The following is a 19,767-nucleotide window of genomic DNA, read 5'->3' as shown; positions in this document are numbered from 1 at the left end:
ACTAATTTGATTAAAAGTCCTTTATTGAGCTGAAATATTTGAAATTAGCAACAAAACTTTATCAAGTAAACATGCACTTTGACAGCGAGTGAGTGAAAGAAAGAGAAAAAAGGGAGACAAAAAGTTACAGAGTACAGACTGACACCAGTATCAGAGGGAAATAGTCCCAGTGAGTCAGGTCAGGACTGGGAACACTGGTCTCTCCTCAGTGTCTCTGAGAGCAGAGCCTGGGAGCCCTGGGTGGCCTCACAGGTCACAGAGCCCACCTTCCTCCACTGGTCTGCAGTGAGCCTCAGGGTGCTGCTCCAGCTGTAGTGGCCGTCCTTCTCCAGCACCCCGGGGCTCCTGCTCTCCTCCCAGCTGCTGCTGCTGCTGCTGCTGCTGCCGTCCACCTTCCAGGCCAGACTCCAGTCTGAGGGGAAGCCCTTGTTGGCCAGGCACATGAGCGTGGCCTTCCCCTGCTGCAGCTCCTCACTGGAGGGGGGCAGCACCGTCAGGGTGGGACGGGCATCACCTAGGAGACACCAATCAGCTTAGAGGACAGGGACCACACAGCTGTGCATCAACCACCAGACACTTGGACACCTTTACTGTGAGAGAGTTGATTTTCTCCTTTAAGGAGTTTCTGTCAGATGTTTTTTCTGCTCCACCAGTCACTCACTCACACATTGTTTCACTTCCCTTTAAGAAGCCTCTCATGCATATCAGCACAGAGAGAACATCATATAAAGTGACCTGAAATATATCAAACTACACTGGAAATACAACATCAAAATACGTCCAAATACTAAAACTTCACCATGAAAAACCTCAGCTAAACATTACTTTAAAGTATTTAGTGGAAACGTCAACAAGATTAGAAAAAACTACTGACTACAATCAACAGTTCATGTGGATTTCAATGATTATTTAAAACAGTCCAAAAGATTTTCAAAACTTTATGCCATATTTGAAACATGGATGAGATTTTGCACTTTCTCAAATATTTATCTCAACACTGATCAATATAACTTGTTTAACTGATGAGGAATTTGTTTTAAAAACAGTTATTATTGAGGTAGAGAATTAAAAAAACAATCCTGGTTAACATTTGAAAAACAGCTTTTAAACATATATCTTCTAAACATAAACTGTATGAATTTCAGTATAACATGAATGTGTACAAAAAAGTTTAGTAAAACTGCTCTGAGTTAGTCTCCATGATAAAGGAAGAGATAAAAACATGAACAGTAGAAGTGTTTTAAAGAAAACATATAGATATATATATAGACAAGATATTTTTATCTGCTTTAATCGTCAAACAACTGAATTATAAACATTACTTTACAATATAATATTTAGTATTACTGTAGAAACTTACTTCCAACATCCAGTCTGGTTCCTCCACCAAAAGTCCACCACAGTGATACAAAGTCATTGAGCCGCCGTACAAAAACCTCTCACTGTAGAGAGACACGGCTCTCTGACTGTTTAAGACTGAGGTCAAACTAAAATCCCCTTAAGATGCAACTTTACCACAAAAGTTGGAAGTAACGATTTATTCTCTAGGTTTATGTTTTACTTAAACAACAATTTGTTTTTTAATTGCTTTTGCTGATGTGAACTTTGTTTCTTAGAGCAAAATATTTGTCAAAAACTTCATCCATGAAAGTTGAAAAGACAACTACTTTTAAATATGAAATAATCCAAAGACAAATTACTCCTGAAATAATGAAATATTTAAACATTTGACTTACTTCCAACATCCAGTCTGGTTCCTCCACCGAACGTGTACCACAGTGATACAAAGTCATTGAGCCGCCGTACAAAAACCTCTCACTGTAGAGAGACACGGCTCTCTGACTTTGACACAAACAAACTCACCAAACACATTCACAGTTTACCCAGTTTATGTTATAACTTCCTGCAAAATGTATATAATTATCATAAGTACATATTTATTGTACTCTATAATAAATTAAAAATGACTAATCATTTTACATACTAAAACAAAAGACTCAAACAAACGACTTTGACAAAAACTAACTCACCCAGCACATTCCCAGTTTACCCAGTTTTGTTATTACTGGTTATATTACTTTTAAACTGATTCACAATGATAAATTATATATATATAACAATTTATTTGTAAAATGTTAGAATTGTATAAGTGATATAAACTTGTCTCTTGATAAAACAAATTGATATAAGATATTCTTAAAGATAATAATTATTATAAATAGAAAAACCTGCCAAATGTAAATAATTATTATAAATGCATGTTTATTGTCCGATATAATAAATGAAAATAAATAATTTTGTTAAAATTCGTCCTACAGTGATGATAGTTGATGTTCTAGTGAATAACGGGGAATTCAAAAAATACTGTGGAAGACTTTTTTTCTAACAAACTCAAACCAAAGACTCAAAAAGCACTGACACATTCCTGATCAATACTCTGATAAAGTCATTGATCCATTGATAAACAGCATCATCAGAGTAATCCATAAGTCCCTGTTGGAGTCAGTCAGAGCATTTCCATAGAGAGACACTTTGCATCAGCAGCACCATCCTCCAGTGCTCTGGGAGAGTTTATAGTCCTGAGAGTTGAACACTGGATGACTGACAGCTGTCCTTCATCACAACAGAAGACACAGAAATCCTCCTCATCAAAAACATGACTTTGATCTCCGTCCTCATCTGGACTCTCCTCTGCTGCTGCTTCACAGGTAAAGTCCAGAGAATCAAACTCCTCTCCTCTATGAACATCCGTCCCTCTGAAATGAAGCCGACAAAACCATGACGCTGCTTTATGTTTTTGTCTCTGTGTCCTCAGAGTCCAGAGGACAGGTCACAGTGACTCAGCCTGGAGCAGTGAGCTCTGCTCTGGGAGGCTCCGTCTCCATCTCCTGTAGGACCAGTCAGGATGTTTATTACAGTAGCCCAAACCACTATTTAGCCTGGTACCAACAGAGAGATGGAGAAACTCCTAAACTGCTCATTTATTATGCTAGCACTCGACAATCAGGGATTCCAGGTCGTTTTACAGGCAGTGGATCAAACTCTGCCTTCACTCTGACCATCAGTGGAGTCCAGACTGAAGATGCAGCAGTTTACTACTGTCAGAGTTTTCACTATATCAACAGTCAGTATGTGTTCACACAGTGAAAAAGCGTCGTACAAAAACCTCCCTCAGTCAGACTGAACAGAAACTGAACTGACTGCTGCAGCTGGAAGCTACTGCAGAGACTGATACACTTCACTGAACACACACACACACACACACACACACACACACACACACACACACACACACACACACACACACACACACACACACACACACACACACACACACACACAGACAGACATTCATGTTTCCATAACTTTTCGGGACAATACTTTGACTTACATTCAAGTTCTGGGAATTACTTTAACCATAAGCATCAACCACCCAAATCTTAACCATTGTCCTAACGTTACCCCAAGTCTTCAACATAAAATGTAATGTTTTACCTGATGGACAAGGGCCTTTCGTCTTCATAAGCAAGGCAAGACCCACAATTATCAGATTTATTTTCCCACAAGACCGGCAAAGCCCACACACACCAGGAGTTGGTTAAGTGTTCTATACAGATAGCTCACTGTATCTGTGGATCAATGTTGATGCATATATAATACAAAAATAGTCATAAAGATGAATTAGTAATGAACAACTTGTTTCCCCACCACTCTCAGTATTTTTTCATTTAAACACCTGTCTCTTGAACAAAGAAGTCCTTGAGCATCTCAGGTCTCTGTTAATTCATTCCATCAGAAAATCAGCCTGTATACTGATGACATCCTATTAGGTTCCACTAACTTTTAATTTTACTTCATATCGTTTTTTCATCTGATCACAAGATACAGCTGGTTTTTTTGGCGATCCTTTGCCTTTTTCAATGTGCAGGAAATATTTTGCATTGTTTGGAAACTACATTTCATCAAACTGAGATAAAGGACTTCAAATTCAAGTTGTATTAATGTAGAATAAATAAATTTGGAAGCAGGTAGCTTCCAAATGTTCTCGCACTTTCCGTTTTGCCTGACTTGGTAAACCTCTACAAAACTGTCTTTACAGAGTCAATTTCCTTTTTTTTATCATAGTTGTCATTCTAAACGCAGACTGACTCTCTTAACAGTGGATCCATTAGGTCTTAACAGGACAAAAACCTGAATTTGGTGGATTTGTGTCCTTCTGCATTACTCATACATTCTGTACTCGATAGAAAAAAACATATAAGTCTTGGTAAGATATAGAACATGTCACAGTGTAGTTGGGCTCAAATTTATTCCATACTATAATTTTTATCAGCCTTTCTAACTGATTGTTGGAAACTGGACCTAAAGAGATTTTCACACCTTTATGTCATGATTTAAATAGTCAATGTTATGTCAGTAATTGGATGATATCGACAAATTATGAGATACAACACAATTCAATACAGAGTACTTCACGGAGCATTATTTCTTTCTAAAATCATCAACTTAAAATATATAATTCTAGAGATCTGATCCTTACACAAATTCAATCTTTTTGGATTAAATATATCAACTGTTGTGATGATAGACAACCTCATATTACAACAGTTATACTTTTATACTATACATGGACACAAATTATTTGAAGAAAAGGTCTTTCATATTTTAACATTATATCATTTTTACTGAAGGAAGGGAACAATGACCATGTGTTAATGCTGCAAACAGACAGGAGGAGACAGAGACTGTGCTAATATCTCTTTTGTGTCAAGTCCTTGAATAAAATTGTACTGTTTCATTAAACATTATTATATGTAAAAACTCAAATGAAATGCGTATCACATTATGCAGATAATACCCTGATTTTTATTACCAATCCTGAAAATGATCTGTCCTATTTGACAACAATTGAACATATCTAATATATCTTCTTTAAAGGTAAACATAAGTGATAACAGAGTGCTTTGTGATTGACCATTGAAATTATTCTACCATGTGTGTTGTTAGGTAATATAATTCAAACAGGAACGACAATGAAGGAACATCTACAAACTTAAAACAACTAAAATAACCTGGAAAGAATTTGACTTATTACTTTTGCGACTTTTTTAAATTAAATCTGACTAATAATTCTAATATATTATTAATGTCAAAGAAAGAAAGTAAAAAGACACGTCATATTTAGTCCATAAGTCCCTGTTGGAGTCAGTCAGAGCATTTCCATAGAGAGACACTTTGCATCAGCAGCACCATCCTCCAGTGCTCTGGGAGAGTTTATAGTCCTGAGAGTTGAACACTGGATGACTGACAGCTGTCCTTCATCACAACAGAAGACACAGAAATCCTCCTCATCAAAAACATGACTTTGATCTCCGTCCTCATCTGGACTCTCCTCTGCTGCTGCTTCACAGGTAAAGTCCAGAGAATCAAACTCCTCTCCTCTATGAACATCCGTCCCTCTGAAATGAAGCCGACAAAACCATGACGCTGCTTTATGTTTTTGTCTCTGTGTCCTCAGAGTCCAGAGGACAGGTCACAGTGACTCAGCCTGGAGCAGTGAGCTCTGCTCTGGGAGGCTCCGTCTCCATCTCCTGTAGGACCAGTCAGGATGTTCATATTTGGAGCAGTAACCACCTTTTAGCCTGGTACCAACAGAGAGATGGAGAAACTCCTAAACTGCTCATTACCTATGCTAGCACTCGAGCATCAGGGATTCCAGGTCGTTTTACAGGCAGTGGATCAAACTCTGCCTTCACTCTGACCATCAGTGGAGTCCAGACTGAAGATGCAGCAGTTTACTACTGTCAGAGTCTTCACTATATCAACAGTCAGAATGTGTTCACACAGTGAAAAAGCGTCGTACAAAAACCTCCCTCAGTCAGACTGAACAGAAACTGAACTGACTGCTGCAGCTGGAAGCTACTGCAGAGACTGATACACTTCACTGAACACACACACACACACACACACACACACACACACACACACACACACACACACACACACACACACACACACACACACACACACACACAATTTCATCAGGAGGGTTGAGTATTTCACTATAGTTGCTGTAACAGTCAACAAACATTTATCAAAAAAAGTTAAATGACAAAAAATGTATCTTGGTGGAATTAAAATTCATCTTTCCACCACAGCTTTTAAACATCCATTCATATCCCGTTATAGTCCCATGTTCTAATCTGAGTAACCAGAGAATCAAGAAATGCTGACCTGAAGAATGAAATATCTTCTCTGGATATCTGCATGTATATAAACGGTATGCAAAAACACATTTTCATTTACATTTCCTAATGCATAGGTCACTCTGCATTATTTATTTCTTAAATCATGAACTTAAATAATAAAATCCTAGAGATCTGAAGCTTTAGCTACAGGTCCAATTTGACAACACTTGAACGTATCTTATATATCTTCTGTAAAGGTAAATATAAGTGATAACAGATGTTATAGCAATATAGTCTTATTAATATTATTAAAAAAACATTAATAAATGTAGGTACAAATATTGAATGAATGCCACATTTTGAAATGTGAAAAGGCCTTAAGACTCAAGCCCAGAAGTGAATAACAACTACTTCCTGCTCTTAACCAAAACAAAATGTATTCATACTTTTAAGAATTTATCATAGTTTTGTCACTGAAGCCAAACATTTTAAGTGTCTGTTCAGTAATTTGATAACATCAAAAAAAGTATAAAATACAACACAATTCAATACAGAGTACATGACTGAGCATTATTTCTTTCCAAAATCATCACCTTGAATTATAAACTCCAAGTGATCTGATCATAAAACAAATTCATTCTCTTTGGATTTAATATATCCAGCGTGTAAGACAGTCAAATATGAAAGCAGTTACACTTTTATTATATACATGGACAACGCTGATTTGATCAATAGGTCTTTAGTATTTTAAAAGAATATTAGTTTTACTACAAGAAGTGAGAAATAGCTGTGTAAATCCAACAGAAAGATGGGAGGAGACAGAGACTGTGCTAATCTCTCTTTCCTCTCAAGTCTTTTGGTAAAGATTTACTGTCTGATTTTAACATTATTATATGTAAAAACTCAAAATTCATATTATGTCACATTATGCAGATGACACACTGCCATTTATATATAGTCTTAAGAAGCCTTTTTATTTAGATTTAAAATCTGGATGTTCACCATTTCTTGGAAGAATTTACCAAAACATGATCATAACATAGATCGTCTTCAAGGGTAAAGAAAAGTGATAACAGAGAGCTTTGTGGTTCACCATTGACATTTATTAAGATGTGCATTGTTACCAAAGATAATGAATATAGTTTAAACTGGAATGACAATAGATGAATACCCAGTCTTAAAACCATTTAAAGGTAATCCAGACATAATTGGACTTGTTGCTGTTTTGAATTTTATGCATTAATCTGACACATTTTCTTATATATGTCAAAAAAAGAAACTTATGAGACATGAAAACTTTTGAAATACACATGATTAAATCTTTATTGTTTTAAAATGTTGAAACAACCAACACAAGCAAGAGGAAGTTAATGTTGAAACATGTCATGAGAATAAAAGAACAAGAGAGAGTGCAGACTGAGAGCAGTATCAGAGTGAAACCAGTAGCAGAGTCCCAGTGAGTCAGGTCAGGACTGGGAACACTGGTCTCTCCTCAGTGTCTCTGAGAGCAGAGCCTGGGAGCCCTGGGTGGCCTCACAGGTCACAGAGCCCACCTTCCTCCACTGGTCTGCAGTGAGCCTCAGGGTGCTGCTCCAGCTGTAGTGGCCGTCCTTCTCCAGCACCCCGGGGCTCCTGCTCTCCTCCCAGCTGCTGCTGCTGCTGCTGCTGCTGCCGTCCACCTTCCAGGCCAGACTCCAGTCTGAGGGGAAGCCCTTGTTGGCCAGGCACATGAGCGTGGCCTTCCCCTGCTGCAGCTCCTCACTGGAGGGGGGCAGCACCGTCAGGGTGGGACGGGCATCTCCACCCACTGCAGAGAGAGAGGTTCATAAAGGTCACCATGAGGTCGACAGCAGAGGAGGCTACTAGTTCTGTTGGTCTTTATCCGATTGGATGAAACTGATCTTAAACGTTTCACTTCCCTCTCTGAGCTCTGTAACCATGGCAACAGACAGGCATCACTGCTGAACCATGGCAACAGACAGGTTTCAGTACTAAAGATAAAACATCTAAACTGACCCTCTTTCACTAAACCTTCAGAGTCACATAGTTTCAAATATTACAGTAAAGATGAAGACTCTGAAGCTTTTATTTTGTTAACTATCTTAAGTATTTCTTGTTTCAAGCCAAAACCTCATACATGATGATATGTGTTTGTTCTCTTCATGTGAGCAGGAATCATCACTGAACAGTCAGGCTTCATTACTGACACTTTAAAATGAATATTGTTGATTCCTGAAATACTTTTTTCAAACTCATAAGACATGTTGAATAGCTTTAAAATCATCAGTATTTTAGAAACATTGAGTCATAACTATTCAACTTTAAATACGGAACAAATAATGATTGAATACAAGTAATTCTAGCCGTAATATCATAACATGAACTTTTAAATGTATTTTCTTAATTAACAGTGCTTCAGAGTAGTTACAAGGAAATTAGAATAATGTATAAATTGAAAGTTATATGTTTGATAAAAAAAGATTATTCACTGGAGTAGATTTTTATCGAGTCAACAACATGAAGCCTTCAAGAATTGTTACAAATATATCACATTTCAAATATCAGTCAAAATATTGTAGTAATCTCTAAAATGACCACATTCAAATAGAATACATGTAAAATGTGGGTTATTAAGGGAGTCAAATGTACTTACAGTTAACGTTCAGTCTGGTTCCTCCACCAAAAGTCCACCACAGTGATACAAAGTCATTGAGCCGCCGTACAAAAACCTCTCACTGTAGAGAGACACGGCTCTCTGACTTTGACACAAACAAACTCACCAAACACATTCACAGTTTACCCAGTTTATGTTATAACTGCAAAATTATAATTATCATAAGTACAAACAGATTAAAAAATGAAAAATAATATTTTATTAAAACAATTTCAAACAGTGAAATTTTAACACCCAGCACATTCCCAGTTAACCCAGTTTTGTTATTACTTTAAATCCATCTTTTAAACTGATTAAAACTATATTAACAATTTATTTGTAAAATGTTAAATTGTATAAGTGATATAAATTGTAAAATGATAAAACAAATTGATGAATGCATTTTAAAGATGAACTCTTCAATAAACCTGCCAAATTAAATAATTATTATAAAATCATGTTTATTGTGCAATATAATAAATGAAAATAAATAATTTTTCCAAAGTAATGTCCCACAATGATGATTTGATGTGGTAATGAATGGTTGAATACAAAAAATTCTGGGAAAAATGTTTCCATTAAACTCAAACCAAAGACTCAAAAAGCTCTGACACATTCCTGATCAATACTCTGATAAAGTCATTGATCCATTGATAAACAGCATCATCAGAGTAATCCATAAGTCCCTGTTGGAGTCAGTCAGAGCATTTCCATAGAGAGACACTTTGCATCAGCAGCACCATCCTCCAGTGCTCTGGGAGAGTTTATAGTCCTGAGAGTTGAACACTGGATGACTGACAGCTGTCCTTCATCACAACAGAAGACACAGAAATCCTCCTCATCAAAAACATGACTTTGATCTCCGTCCTCATCTGGACTCTCCTCTGCTGCTGCTTCACAGGTAAAGTCCAGAGAATCAAACTCCTCTCCTCTATGAACATCCGTCCCTCTGAAATGAAGCCGACAAAACCATGACGCTGCTTTATGTTTTTGTCTCTGTGTCCTCAGAGTCCAGAGGACAGGTCACAGTGACTCAGCCTGGAGCAGTGAGCTCTGCTCTGGGAGGCTCCGTCTCCATCTCCTGTAGGACCAGTCAGGATGTTTATAATGGCAGTTACCACTATTTAGCCTGGTACCAACAGAGAGATGGAGAAACTCCTAAACTGCTCATTTATTATGCTAGCACTCGAGCATCAGGGATTCCAGGTCGTTTTACAGGCAGTGGATCAAACTCTGCCTTCACTCTGACCATCAGTGGAGTCCAGACTGAAGATGCAGCAGTTTACTACTGTCAGAGTTTACACTATATCAACAGTCAGTATGTGTTCACACAGTGAAAAAGCGTCGTACAAAAACCTCCCTCAGTCAGACTGAACAGAAACTGAACTGACTGCTGCAGCTGGAAGCTACTGCAGAGACTGATACACTTCACTGAACACACACACACACACACACACACACACACACACACACACACACACACACACACACACACACACACACACACACTGACACACACTTCACACACACATGCTGTACAATTTAATCAAGAAGATTGAGTATTTCACTATAGTTGGTGCAACAATTTTCGAACATTTATCACAAAAGTTCAATGACAAATCTTTTGAATATTGCTGGAATTAAAATTAATCTTTCCAACACAGCTTTTCATCATCCATTCATATCCCGTTATAGTCCCATGTTCTAATCTGATTAACCAAAGAATCAAGAAAAGATGACCTGAAAACTGATATATGTTCTTACTTTATCTGCATGTATATAAAGTGTATGCAAAAACACATTTTCTCTTACATGCAACTCAAAAACCTAAATAAATACATTGAGATTAAGAATTCATTGTGACCTTGAAAACAGCAAAATGAATCTCCTCAAAATGTCTATCCAGGGCTGCACGGTGGTGATAGTGGTTAGCACTGTCAATTTGCCTCAGCAAACAATAAGGGGCCCGGGTAAATACATCGGACCAGATGGCCTTCTGTGTGGAGTTTGCATGTTCTCCATTAACATTCAGTGTCAGCGTGGGTTCTCTCCGGGTTCTCCGGCTTCCTCCCACAGTTCAAAAACATTAACCAGGATTATTCATGACTCTAAATTGCCCGTAGGTGCCTGAATGTGAGCGTGAGTGGTTGTTTGTCTCTATATGTCAGCCCTCTGATAGGGTGAACCCTGCCCTTCGCCCATTGACAGCTGAGAGCTGAGATCGGCTCCAGCATCCCCACGACCCTTAACTGGATAAGCGGTTACTGGAAGTAATCTCTTCACAATGTCCATCCACTAACTGTTGTTGAGCCTTCCATCATAACCTCAGCAGATGAGTCGCCCAGTTGTCATTAAAATAAAGATTTTCAAATTCCCAACAGGAAAGCTACTGAAATGGACTTTGTGGTGAAATTTTTTAAATGTAAAGCTTGGATTTTCACTCTGAACTTGTGGACGAGAAGTTCTTAAAGTGCAGCATGAAGATCTTCAGAGAACTCACATCTTCATGGACTTGAGTGAAACAAATCTGTCCAACTGGAATAGACGGTGGGCTGAACGTGTGTTAGTGATCTAGATTCATCTCCATTGATCTAGTAAATCATATTCATGTATGATATAAATTTATTCCACATAATCCAATTAAAAGTTGGCAGCTTTGGTTTGATCATATAACTAGTTGCATCATTGACATCATCAACCAATCATGTATTTCAATGGATCGCCATCGCTGAGGATGGATCAATTCAAAACCTAAAGCAGAGAAGCCTTCAGTCCACCGTCTAGAACTGATGATGACTTCCATGTTTCCTGGTTCTGCCCACATGTCCAAAACTTATTGATGAGGTTTCTCATGCAAACTGTTATGTTCCCCTATTAAGGTCCAGGGGATGAGGGGAGTAACAACATGGAATAACCCAGGGAACAAGAAGCAAGGGCAAAACTTGAGTAAAGAAAAATAGTTGGATTTATTAATTGACAACAAAAAAACCACTCAAAAGGCAACAACCAAAAACTACTTTGTTAAAGCGATTACTGAATAACACACTGATGACAGGACATTGAAAACACATCATCATGTTCATTTTATGTTTACCCAGTTGTCATGACATTAAAAGGAAAAGCATTGAACAGCCAAATATGAAGCAAGGCAAAACTGAGTGATTTTTACTTTTTGTTTGAGTTATTTGCACTTTGAATTGAAAAAAATGATGTCCCCATTGAATGGGGTAAAATTGACCCCAAAGATAACAGGAGGGTTAATTGGATCACTAAATGTACTAAATGTAGATCACATTTTGAATAATTGATTCATAGTTAATACATCAAATCAATATATATTCTTTAAGAAGTGTCTTTTTTGTTTTAGTAAATTCAAACTAAGCAAGGTTTCTGAAAGGCATTTAAGATTAATTTAAACAATTAGGTCTCTACTGTTGTCATATTTTTCTATTGTCTTTTTGTGTGAGTTATTTATAAAAACAATTGTGAATGTGACTTTTTTTTAAAGCAAAATTCAAGTAAAAATCTCACTTTTATGTCATATCCCTTTGTGTTGATGATATACCATAGTTTTTTTTTCTAATACTTTAAAACTGCTTTACAACTGTAAAATGATTTAAATGCCATGTAATCAGACCTTCAATTATCCTTTTATCCAGATTATGAGAACATTTTAATAAAATTCACTCTAACAAATAGAAAAACTACCTCATTATACTCTGGTATCACTTAAATACTTGTAGATGTTAATTACACCAAGGCCTCTGTCTAAATAATAATATCCTCTGAAACAGTTTGAAGGAAAACATCTTTATTATCTGAAAAGGTTGTCAGCATCTTAATAAGCAAGAAAATATCACTTTTTAAATCTTGTATGAAAAGAGAGGAAGAGTTGCAGAGACTGAAACCAGTAGCAGAGTCCCAGTGAGTCAGGTCAGGACTGGGAACACTGGTCTCTCCTCAGTGTCTCTGAGAGCAGAGCCTGGGAGCCCTGGGTGGCCTCACAGGTCACAGAGCCCACCTTCCTCCACTGGTCTGCAGTGAGCCTCAGGGTGCTGCTCCAGCTGTAGTGGCCGTCCTTCTCCAGCACCCCGGGGCTCCTGCTCTCCTCCCAGCTGCTGCTGCTGCTGCTGCTGCTGCCGTCCACCTTCCAGGCCAGACTCCAGTCTGAGGGGAAGCCCTTGTTGGCCAGGCACATGAGCGTGGCCTTCCCCTGCTGCAGCTCCTCACTGGAGGGGGGCAGCACCGTCAGGGTGGGACGGGCATCACCTAGGAGACACCAATCAGCTTAGAGGACAGGGACCACACAGCTGTGCATCAACCACCAGACACTTGGACACCTTTACTGTGAGAGAGTTGATTTTCTCCTTTAAGGAGTTTCTGTCAGATGTTTTTTCTGCTCCACCAGTCACTCACTCACACATTGTTTCACTTCCCTTTAAGAAGCCTCTCATGCATATCAGCACAGAGAGAACATCATATAAAGTGACCTGAAATATATCAAACTACACTGGAAATACAACATCAAAATACGTCCAAATACTAAAACTTCACCATGAAAAACCTCAGCTAAACATTACTTTAAAGTATTTAGTGGAAACGTCAACAAGATTAGAAAAAACTACTGACTACAATCAACAGTTCATGTGGATTTCAATGATTATTTAAAACAGTCCAAAAGATTTTCAAAACTTTATGCCATATTTGAAACATGGATGAGATTTTGCACTTTCTCAAATATTTATCTCAACACTGATCAATATAACTTGTTTAACTGATGAGGAATTTGTTTTAAAAACAGTTATTATTGAGGTAGAGAATTAAAAAAACAATCCTGGTTAACATTTGAAAAACAGCTTTTAAACATATATCTTCTAAACATAAACTGTATAAATTTCAGTATAACATGAATGTGTACAAAAAAGTTTAGTAAAACTGCTCTGAGTTAGTCTCCATGATAAAGGAAGAGATAAAAACATGAACAGTAGAAGTGTTTTAAAGAAAACATATAGATATATATATAGACAAGATATTTTTATCTGCTTTAATCGTCAAACAACTGAATTATAAACATTACTTTACAATATAATATTTAGTATTACTGTAGAAACTTACTTCCAACATCCAGTCTGGTTCCTCCACCAAAAGTCAACCACAGTGATACAAAGTCATTGAGCCGCCGTACAAAAACCTCTCACTGTAGAGAGACACGGCTCTCTGACTTTTTAAGACTGAGTTCAAACTAAAATCCCCTTAAGATGCAACTTTACCACAAAAGTTGGAAGTAACGATTTATTCTCTAGTTTAATGTTTTACTTAAACAACAGTTTTTTAATTGTTTTGCTGATGTCAACTTTGTTTCTTAGTGCAAAATATTTGTCAAAAACTTCATCCATGAAAGTTGAAAAGACAACTACTTTTAAATATGAAATAATCCAAAGACAAATTATTCCTGAAATAATGAAATATTTAAACATTTGACTTACTTCCAACATCCAGTCTGGTTCCTCCAAAAACGTGTTACCACAGTGATACAAAGTCATTGAGCCGCCGTACAAAAACCTCTCACTGTAGAGAGACACGGCTCTCTGACTTTGACACAAACAAACTCACCAAACACATTCACAGTTTACCCAGTTTATGTTATAACTTCCTGCAAAATGTAAATAATTATCATAAGTGCATATTTATTGTACTCTATAATAAATTAAAAATAACTAATAATTTTACATACTAAAACAAAAGACTCAAACAAACGACTTTGACAAAAACTAACTCACCCAGCACATTCCCAGTTAACCCAGTTTTGTTATTACTGGTTATATTACTTTTAAACTGATTCACAATGATACCTATATATATCACAATTTATTTGTAAAATGTTAGAATTGTATAAGTGATATAAACTTGTCTCTTGATAAAACAAATTGATATAAGATATTCTTAAAGATGAACTCTTCAATAAAACCTGCCAAATGTCAATTATTATATAAATGCATGTTTATTGTACAATATAATAAATGAAAAGAAATTATTTTGTTAAAATGTGTCCCACAGTGATGATAGTTGATGTGCTACTGAATAATGGGGAAATACTGTGGAAGACTTTTTTTCTAACAAACTCAAACCAAAGACTCAAAAAGCACTGACACATTCCTGATCAATACTCTGATAAAGTCATTGATCCATTGATAAACAGCATCATCAGAGTAATCCATAAGTCCCTGTTGGAGTCAGTCAGAGCATTTCCATAGAGAGACACTTTGCATCAGCAGCACCATCCTCCAGTGCTCTGGGAGAGTTTATAGTCCTGAGAGTTGAACACTGGATGACTGACAGCTGTCCTTCATCACAACAGAAGACACAGAAATCCTCCTCATCAAAAACATGACTTTGATCTCCGTCCTCATCTGGACTCTCCTCTGCTGCTGCTTCACAGGTAAAGTCCAGAGAATCAAACTCCTCTCCTCTATGAACATCCGTCCCTCTGAAATGAAGCCGACAAAACCATGACGCTGCTTTATGTTTTTGTCTCTGTGTCCTCAGAGTCCAGAGGACAGGTCACAGTGACTCAGCCTGGAGCAGTGAGCTCTGCTCTGGGAGGCTCCGTCTCCATCTCCTGTAGGACCAGTCAGGATGTTTTAATATATAACAGTAAACACCTTTTAGCCTGGTACCAACAGAGAGATGGAGAAACTCCTAAACTGCTCATTTATTATGCTAGCACTCGACAATCAGGGATTCCAGGTCGTTTTACAGGCAGTGGATCAAACTCTGCCTTCACTCTGACCATCAGTGGAGTCCAGACTGAAGATGCAGCAGTTTACTACTGTCAGAGTTTTCACGTTATCAACAGTCAGTATGTGTTCACACAGTGAAAAAGCGTCGTACAAAAACCTCCCTCAGTCAGACTGAACAGAAACTGAACTGACTGCTGCAGCTGGAAGCTACTGCAGAGACTGATACACTTCACTGAACACACACACACACACACACACACACACACACACACACACACACACACACACACACACACACACACACACACACACACACACACACACACACACACACACACACACACACAGACAGACATTCATGTTTCCATAACTTTTCGGGACAATACTTTGACTTACATTCAAGTTCTGGGAATTACTTTAACCATAAGCATCAACCACCCAAATCTTAACCATTGTCCTAACGTTACCCCAAGTCTTCAACATAAAATGTAATGTTTTACCTGATGGACAAGGGCCTTTCGTCTTCATAAGCAAGGCAAGACCCACAATTATCAGATTTATTTTCCCACAAGACCGGCAAAGCCCACACACACCAGGAGTTGGTTAAGTGTTCTATACAGATAGCTCACTGTATCTGTGGATCAATGTTGATGCATATATAATACAAAAATAGTCATAAAGATGAATTAGTAATGAACAACTTGTTTCCCCACCACTCTCAGTATTTTTTCATTTAAACACCTGTCTCTTGAACAAAGAAGTCCTTGAGCATCTCAGGTCTCTGTTAATTCATTCCATCAGAAAATCAGCCTGTATACTGATGACATCCTATTAGGTTCCACTAACTTTTAATTTTACTTCATATCGTTTTTTCATCTGATCACAAGATACAGCTGGTTTTTTTGGCGATCCTTTGCCTTTTTCAATGTGCAGGAAATATTTTGCATTGTTTGGAAACTACATTTCATCAAACTGAGATAAAGGACTTCAAATTCAAGTTGTATTAATGTAGAATAAATTAGCAGGTAGCTTCCAAATGTTCTCGCACTTTCCGTTTTGCCTGACTTGGTAAACCTCTACAAAACTGTCTTTACAGAGTCAATTTCCTTTTTTTTATCATAGTTGTCATTCTAAACGCAGACTGACTCTCTTAACAGTGGATCCATTAGGTCTTAACAGGACAAAAACCTGAATTTGGTGGATTTGTGTCCTTCTGCATTACTCATACATTCTGTACTCGATAGAAAAAAACATATAAGTCTTGGTAAGATATAGAACATGTCACAGTGTAGTTGGGCTCAAATTTATTCCATACTATAATTTTTATCAGCCTTTCTAACTGATTGTTGGAAACTGGACCTAAAGAGATTTTCACACCTTTATGTCATGATTTAAATAGTCAATGTTATGTCAGTAATTGGATGATATCGACAAATTATGAGATACAACACAATTCAATACAGAGTACTTCACGGAGCATTATTTCTTTCTAAAATCATCAACTTAAAATATATAATTCTAGAGATCTGATCCTTACACAAATTCAATCTTTTTGGATTAAATATATCAACTGTTGTGATGATAGACAACCTCATATTACAACAGTTATACTTTTATACTATACATGGACACAAATTATTTGAAGAAAAGGTCTTTCATATTTTAACATTATATCATTTTTACTGAAGGAAGGGAACAATGACCATGTGTTAATGCTGCAAACAGACAGGAGGAGACAGAGACTGTGCTAATATCTCTTTTGTGTCAAGTCCTTGAATAAAATTGTACTGTTTCATTAAACATTATTATATGTAAAAACTCAAATGAAATGCGTATCACATTATGCAGATAATACCCTGATTTTTATTACCAATCCTGAAAATGATCTGTCCTATTTGACAACAATTGAACATATCTAATATATCTTCTTTAAAGGTAAACATAAGTGATAACAGAGTGCTTTGTGATTGACCATTGAAATTATTCTACCATGTGTGTTGTTAGGTAATATAATTCAAACAGGAACGACAATGAAGGAACATCTACAAACTTAAAACAACTAAAATAACCTGGAAAGAATTTGACTTATTACTTTTGCGACTTTTTTAAATTAAATCTGACTAATAATTCTAATATATTATTAATGTCAAAGAAAGAAAGTAAAAAGACACGTCATATTTAGTCCATAAGTCCCTGTTGGAGTCAGTCAGAGCATTTCCATAGAGAGACACTTTGCATCAGCAGCACCATCCTCCAGTGCTCTGGGAGAGTTTATAGTCCTGAGAGTTGAACACTGGATGACTGACAGCTGTCCTTCATCACAACAGAAGACACAGAAATCCTCCTCATCAAAAACATGACTTTGATCTCCGTCCTCATCTGGACTCTCCTCTGCTGCTGCTTCACAGGTAAAGTCCAGAGAATCAAACTCCTCTCCTCTATGAACATCCGTCCCTCTGAAATGAAGCCGACAAAACCATGACGCTGCTTTATGTTTTTGTCTCTGTGTCCTCAGAGTCCAGAGGACAGGTCACAGTGACTCAGCCTGGAGCAGTGAGCTCTGCTCTGGGAGGCTCCGTCTCCATCTCCTGTAGGACCAGTCAGGATGTTTATTACAATGGCCAATACCACTTTTTAGCCTGGTACCAACAGAGAGATGGAGAAACTCCTAAACTGCTCATTTATTATGCTAGCACTCTACAATCAGGGATTCCAGGTCGTTTTACAGGCAGTGGATCAAACTCTGCCTTCACTCTGACCATCAGTGGAGTCCAGACTGAAGATGCAGCAGTTTACTACTGTCAGAGTTTTCACTATATCAACAGTCTGTATGTGTTCACACAGTGAAAAAGCGTCGTACAAAAACCTCCCTCAGTCAGACTGAACAGAAACTGAACTGACTGCTGCAGCTGGAAGCTACTGCAGAGACTGATACACTTCACTGAACACACACACACACACACACACACACACACACACACACACACACACACACACACACACACACACACACACACACACACACACACACACACAATTTCATCAAGAGGGTTGAGTATTTCACTATAGTTGCTGGAACAGTACACAAACATTTATCACAAAAAGTTCAATGACCAAAAATGAATATTGCTGGAATTAAAATTCATCTTTCCAACACAGCTTTTCATCATCCATTCATATCCTGTTATAGTCCCATGTTCTATCCAGGGCTGCACGGTGGTGTAGTGGTTAGCACTGTCGCCTCACAGCAAGAGGGGCCCGGGTTCAATTCCCGGACCAGATGGCCTTCTGTGTGGAGTTTGCATGTTCTCCCTGTGTCAGCGTGGGTTCTCTCCGGGTTCTCCGGCTTCCTCCCACAGTTCAAAAACATGCACTTCAGGATTATTCGATGACTCTAAATTGCCCGTAGGTGTGAATGTGAGCGTGAGTGGTTGTTTGTCTCTATATGTCAGCCCTCTGATAGGGTGAACCCTGCCCTTCGCCCATTGACAGCTGAGAGCTGAGATCGGCTCCAGCATCCCCACGACCCTTAACTGGATAAGCGGTTACGGAAGATGAATGAATGTCCGTCCACTAACTGTTGTTGAGCCTTCCATCATAACCTCAGCAGATGAGTCGCCCAGTTGTCATTAAAATAAAGATTTTCAAATTCCCAACAGGAAAGCTACTGAAATGGACTTTGTGGTGAAATCGTTTTTAAATGTAAAGCTTGGATTTTCACTCTGAACTTGTGGACGAGAAGTTCTTAAAGTGCAGCATGAAGATCTTCAGAGAACTCACATCTTCATGGACTTGAGTGAAACAAATCTGTCCAACTGGAATAGACGGTGGGCTGAACGTGTGTTAGTGATCTAGATTCATCTCCATTGATCTAGTAAATCATATTCATGTATGATATTAAACTATTCCACATAATCCAATTAAATAAATTGGCAGCTTTGGTTTGATCATATATATATATCTTAACAAGTATATATTTTAATTGTCAGTCAGTTCATCACGGGACATTAACATTGACATCATCAACCAATCATGTATGGCTTCAATAGATCGCCATCGCTGAGGATGGATCAATTCAAAACCTAAAGCAGAGAGGAGCCTTCAGTCCACCGTCTAGAACTGATGATGACTTCCATGTTTCCTGGTTCTGCCCACATGTCCAAAACTTATTGATGAGGTTTCTCAT

The 19,767-nt window shown here is 37.8% G+C and overlaps 7 gene segments (V, D, J or C); 4 read left to right on the top strand and 3 right to left on the bottom strand.

Moving 5' to 3' along the window:
- Window positions 1–5: 5 nt before the first annotated feature.
- On the bottom strand, window positions 6–2,039 carry LOC129097716 (Ig kappa-b4 chain C region-like). The segment is given in 3 exon segments: window positions 6–514; window positions 1,737–1,812; window positions 2,031–2,039. Coding segments are annotated over 3 exon segments (420 nt in total).
- A 238-nt stretch (window positions 2,040–2,277) lies between these two features.
- Window positions 2,278–3,281, top strand: LOC129096942 (Ig kappa chain V region 3381-like). The segment is given in 2 exon segments: window positions 2,278–2,708; window positions 2,816–3,281. Coding segments are annotated over 2 exon segments (384 nt in total).
- Window positions 3,282–4,214: 933 nt separating this feature from the next.
- Window positions 4,215–5,985, top strand: LOC129096941 (Ig kappa chain V region 3381-like). The segment is given in 2 exon segments: window positions 4,215–5,411; window positions 5,519–5,985. Coding segments are annotated over 2 exon segments (384 nt in total).
- Window positions 5,986–7,482: 1,497 nt separating this feature from the next.
- Window positions 7,483–7,990, bottom strand: LOC129096963 (Ig kappa-b4 chain C region-like). The segment is given in 1 exon segment: window positions 7,483–7,990. A coding segment is annotated over 1 exon segment (264 nt).
- A 1,456-nt stretch (window positions 7,991–9,446) lies between these two features.
- Window positions 9,447–10,313, top strand: LOC129096945 (Ig kappa chain V region 3381-like). The segment is given in 2 exon segments: window positions 9,447–9,742; window positions 9,850–10,313. Coding segments are annotated over 2 exon segments (381 nt in total).
- A 2,322-nt stretch (window positions 10,314–12,635) lies between these two features.
- LOC129097715 (Ig kappa-b4 chain C region-like) lies at window positions 12,636–14,384 on the bottom strand. The segment is given in 3 exon segments: window positions 12,636–13,110; window positions 13,957–14,032; window positions 14,328–14,384. Coding segments are annotated over 3 exon segments (468 nt in total).
- Window positions 14,385–16,843: 2,459 nt separating this feature from the next.
- Window positions 16,844–18,554, top strand: LOC129096944 (Ig kappa chain V region 3381-like). The segment is given in 2 exon segments: window positions 16,844–17,989; window positions 18,097–18,554. Coding segments are annotated over 2 exon segments (384 nt in total).
- The last annotated feature ends 1,213 nt before the right edge of the window (window positions 18,555–19,767 follow it).

The sequence above is a fragment of the Anoplopoma fimbria genome, chromosome 10 (assembly GCF_027596085.1).
Source record: "Anoplopoma fimbria isolate UVic2021 breed Golden Eagle Sablefish chromosome 10, Afim_UVic_2022, whole genome shotgun sequence".
In the NCBI taxonomy this organism is placed as follows: Eukaryota; Metazoa; Chordata; class Actinopteri; order Perciformes; family Anoplopomatidae; genus Anoplopoma; species Anoplopoma fimbria.
This window is presented reverse-complemented; position numbering and strand designations above follow the sequence as displayed.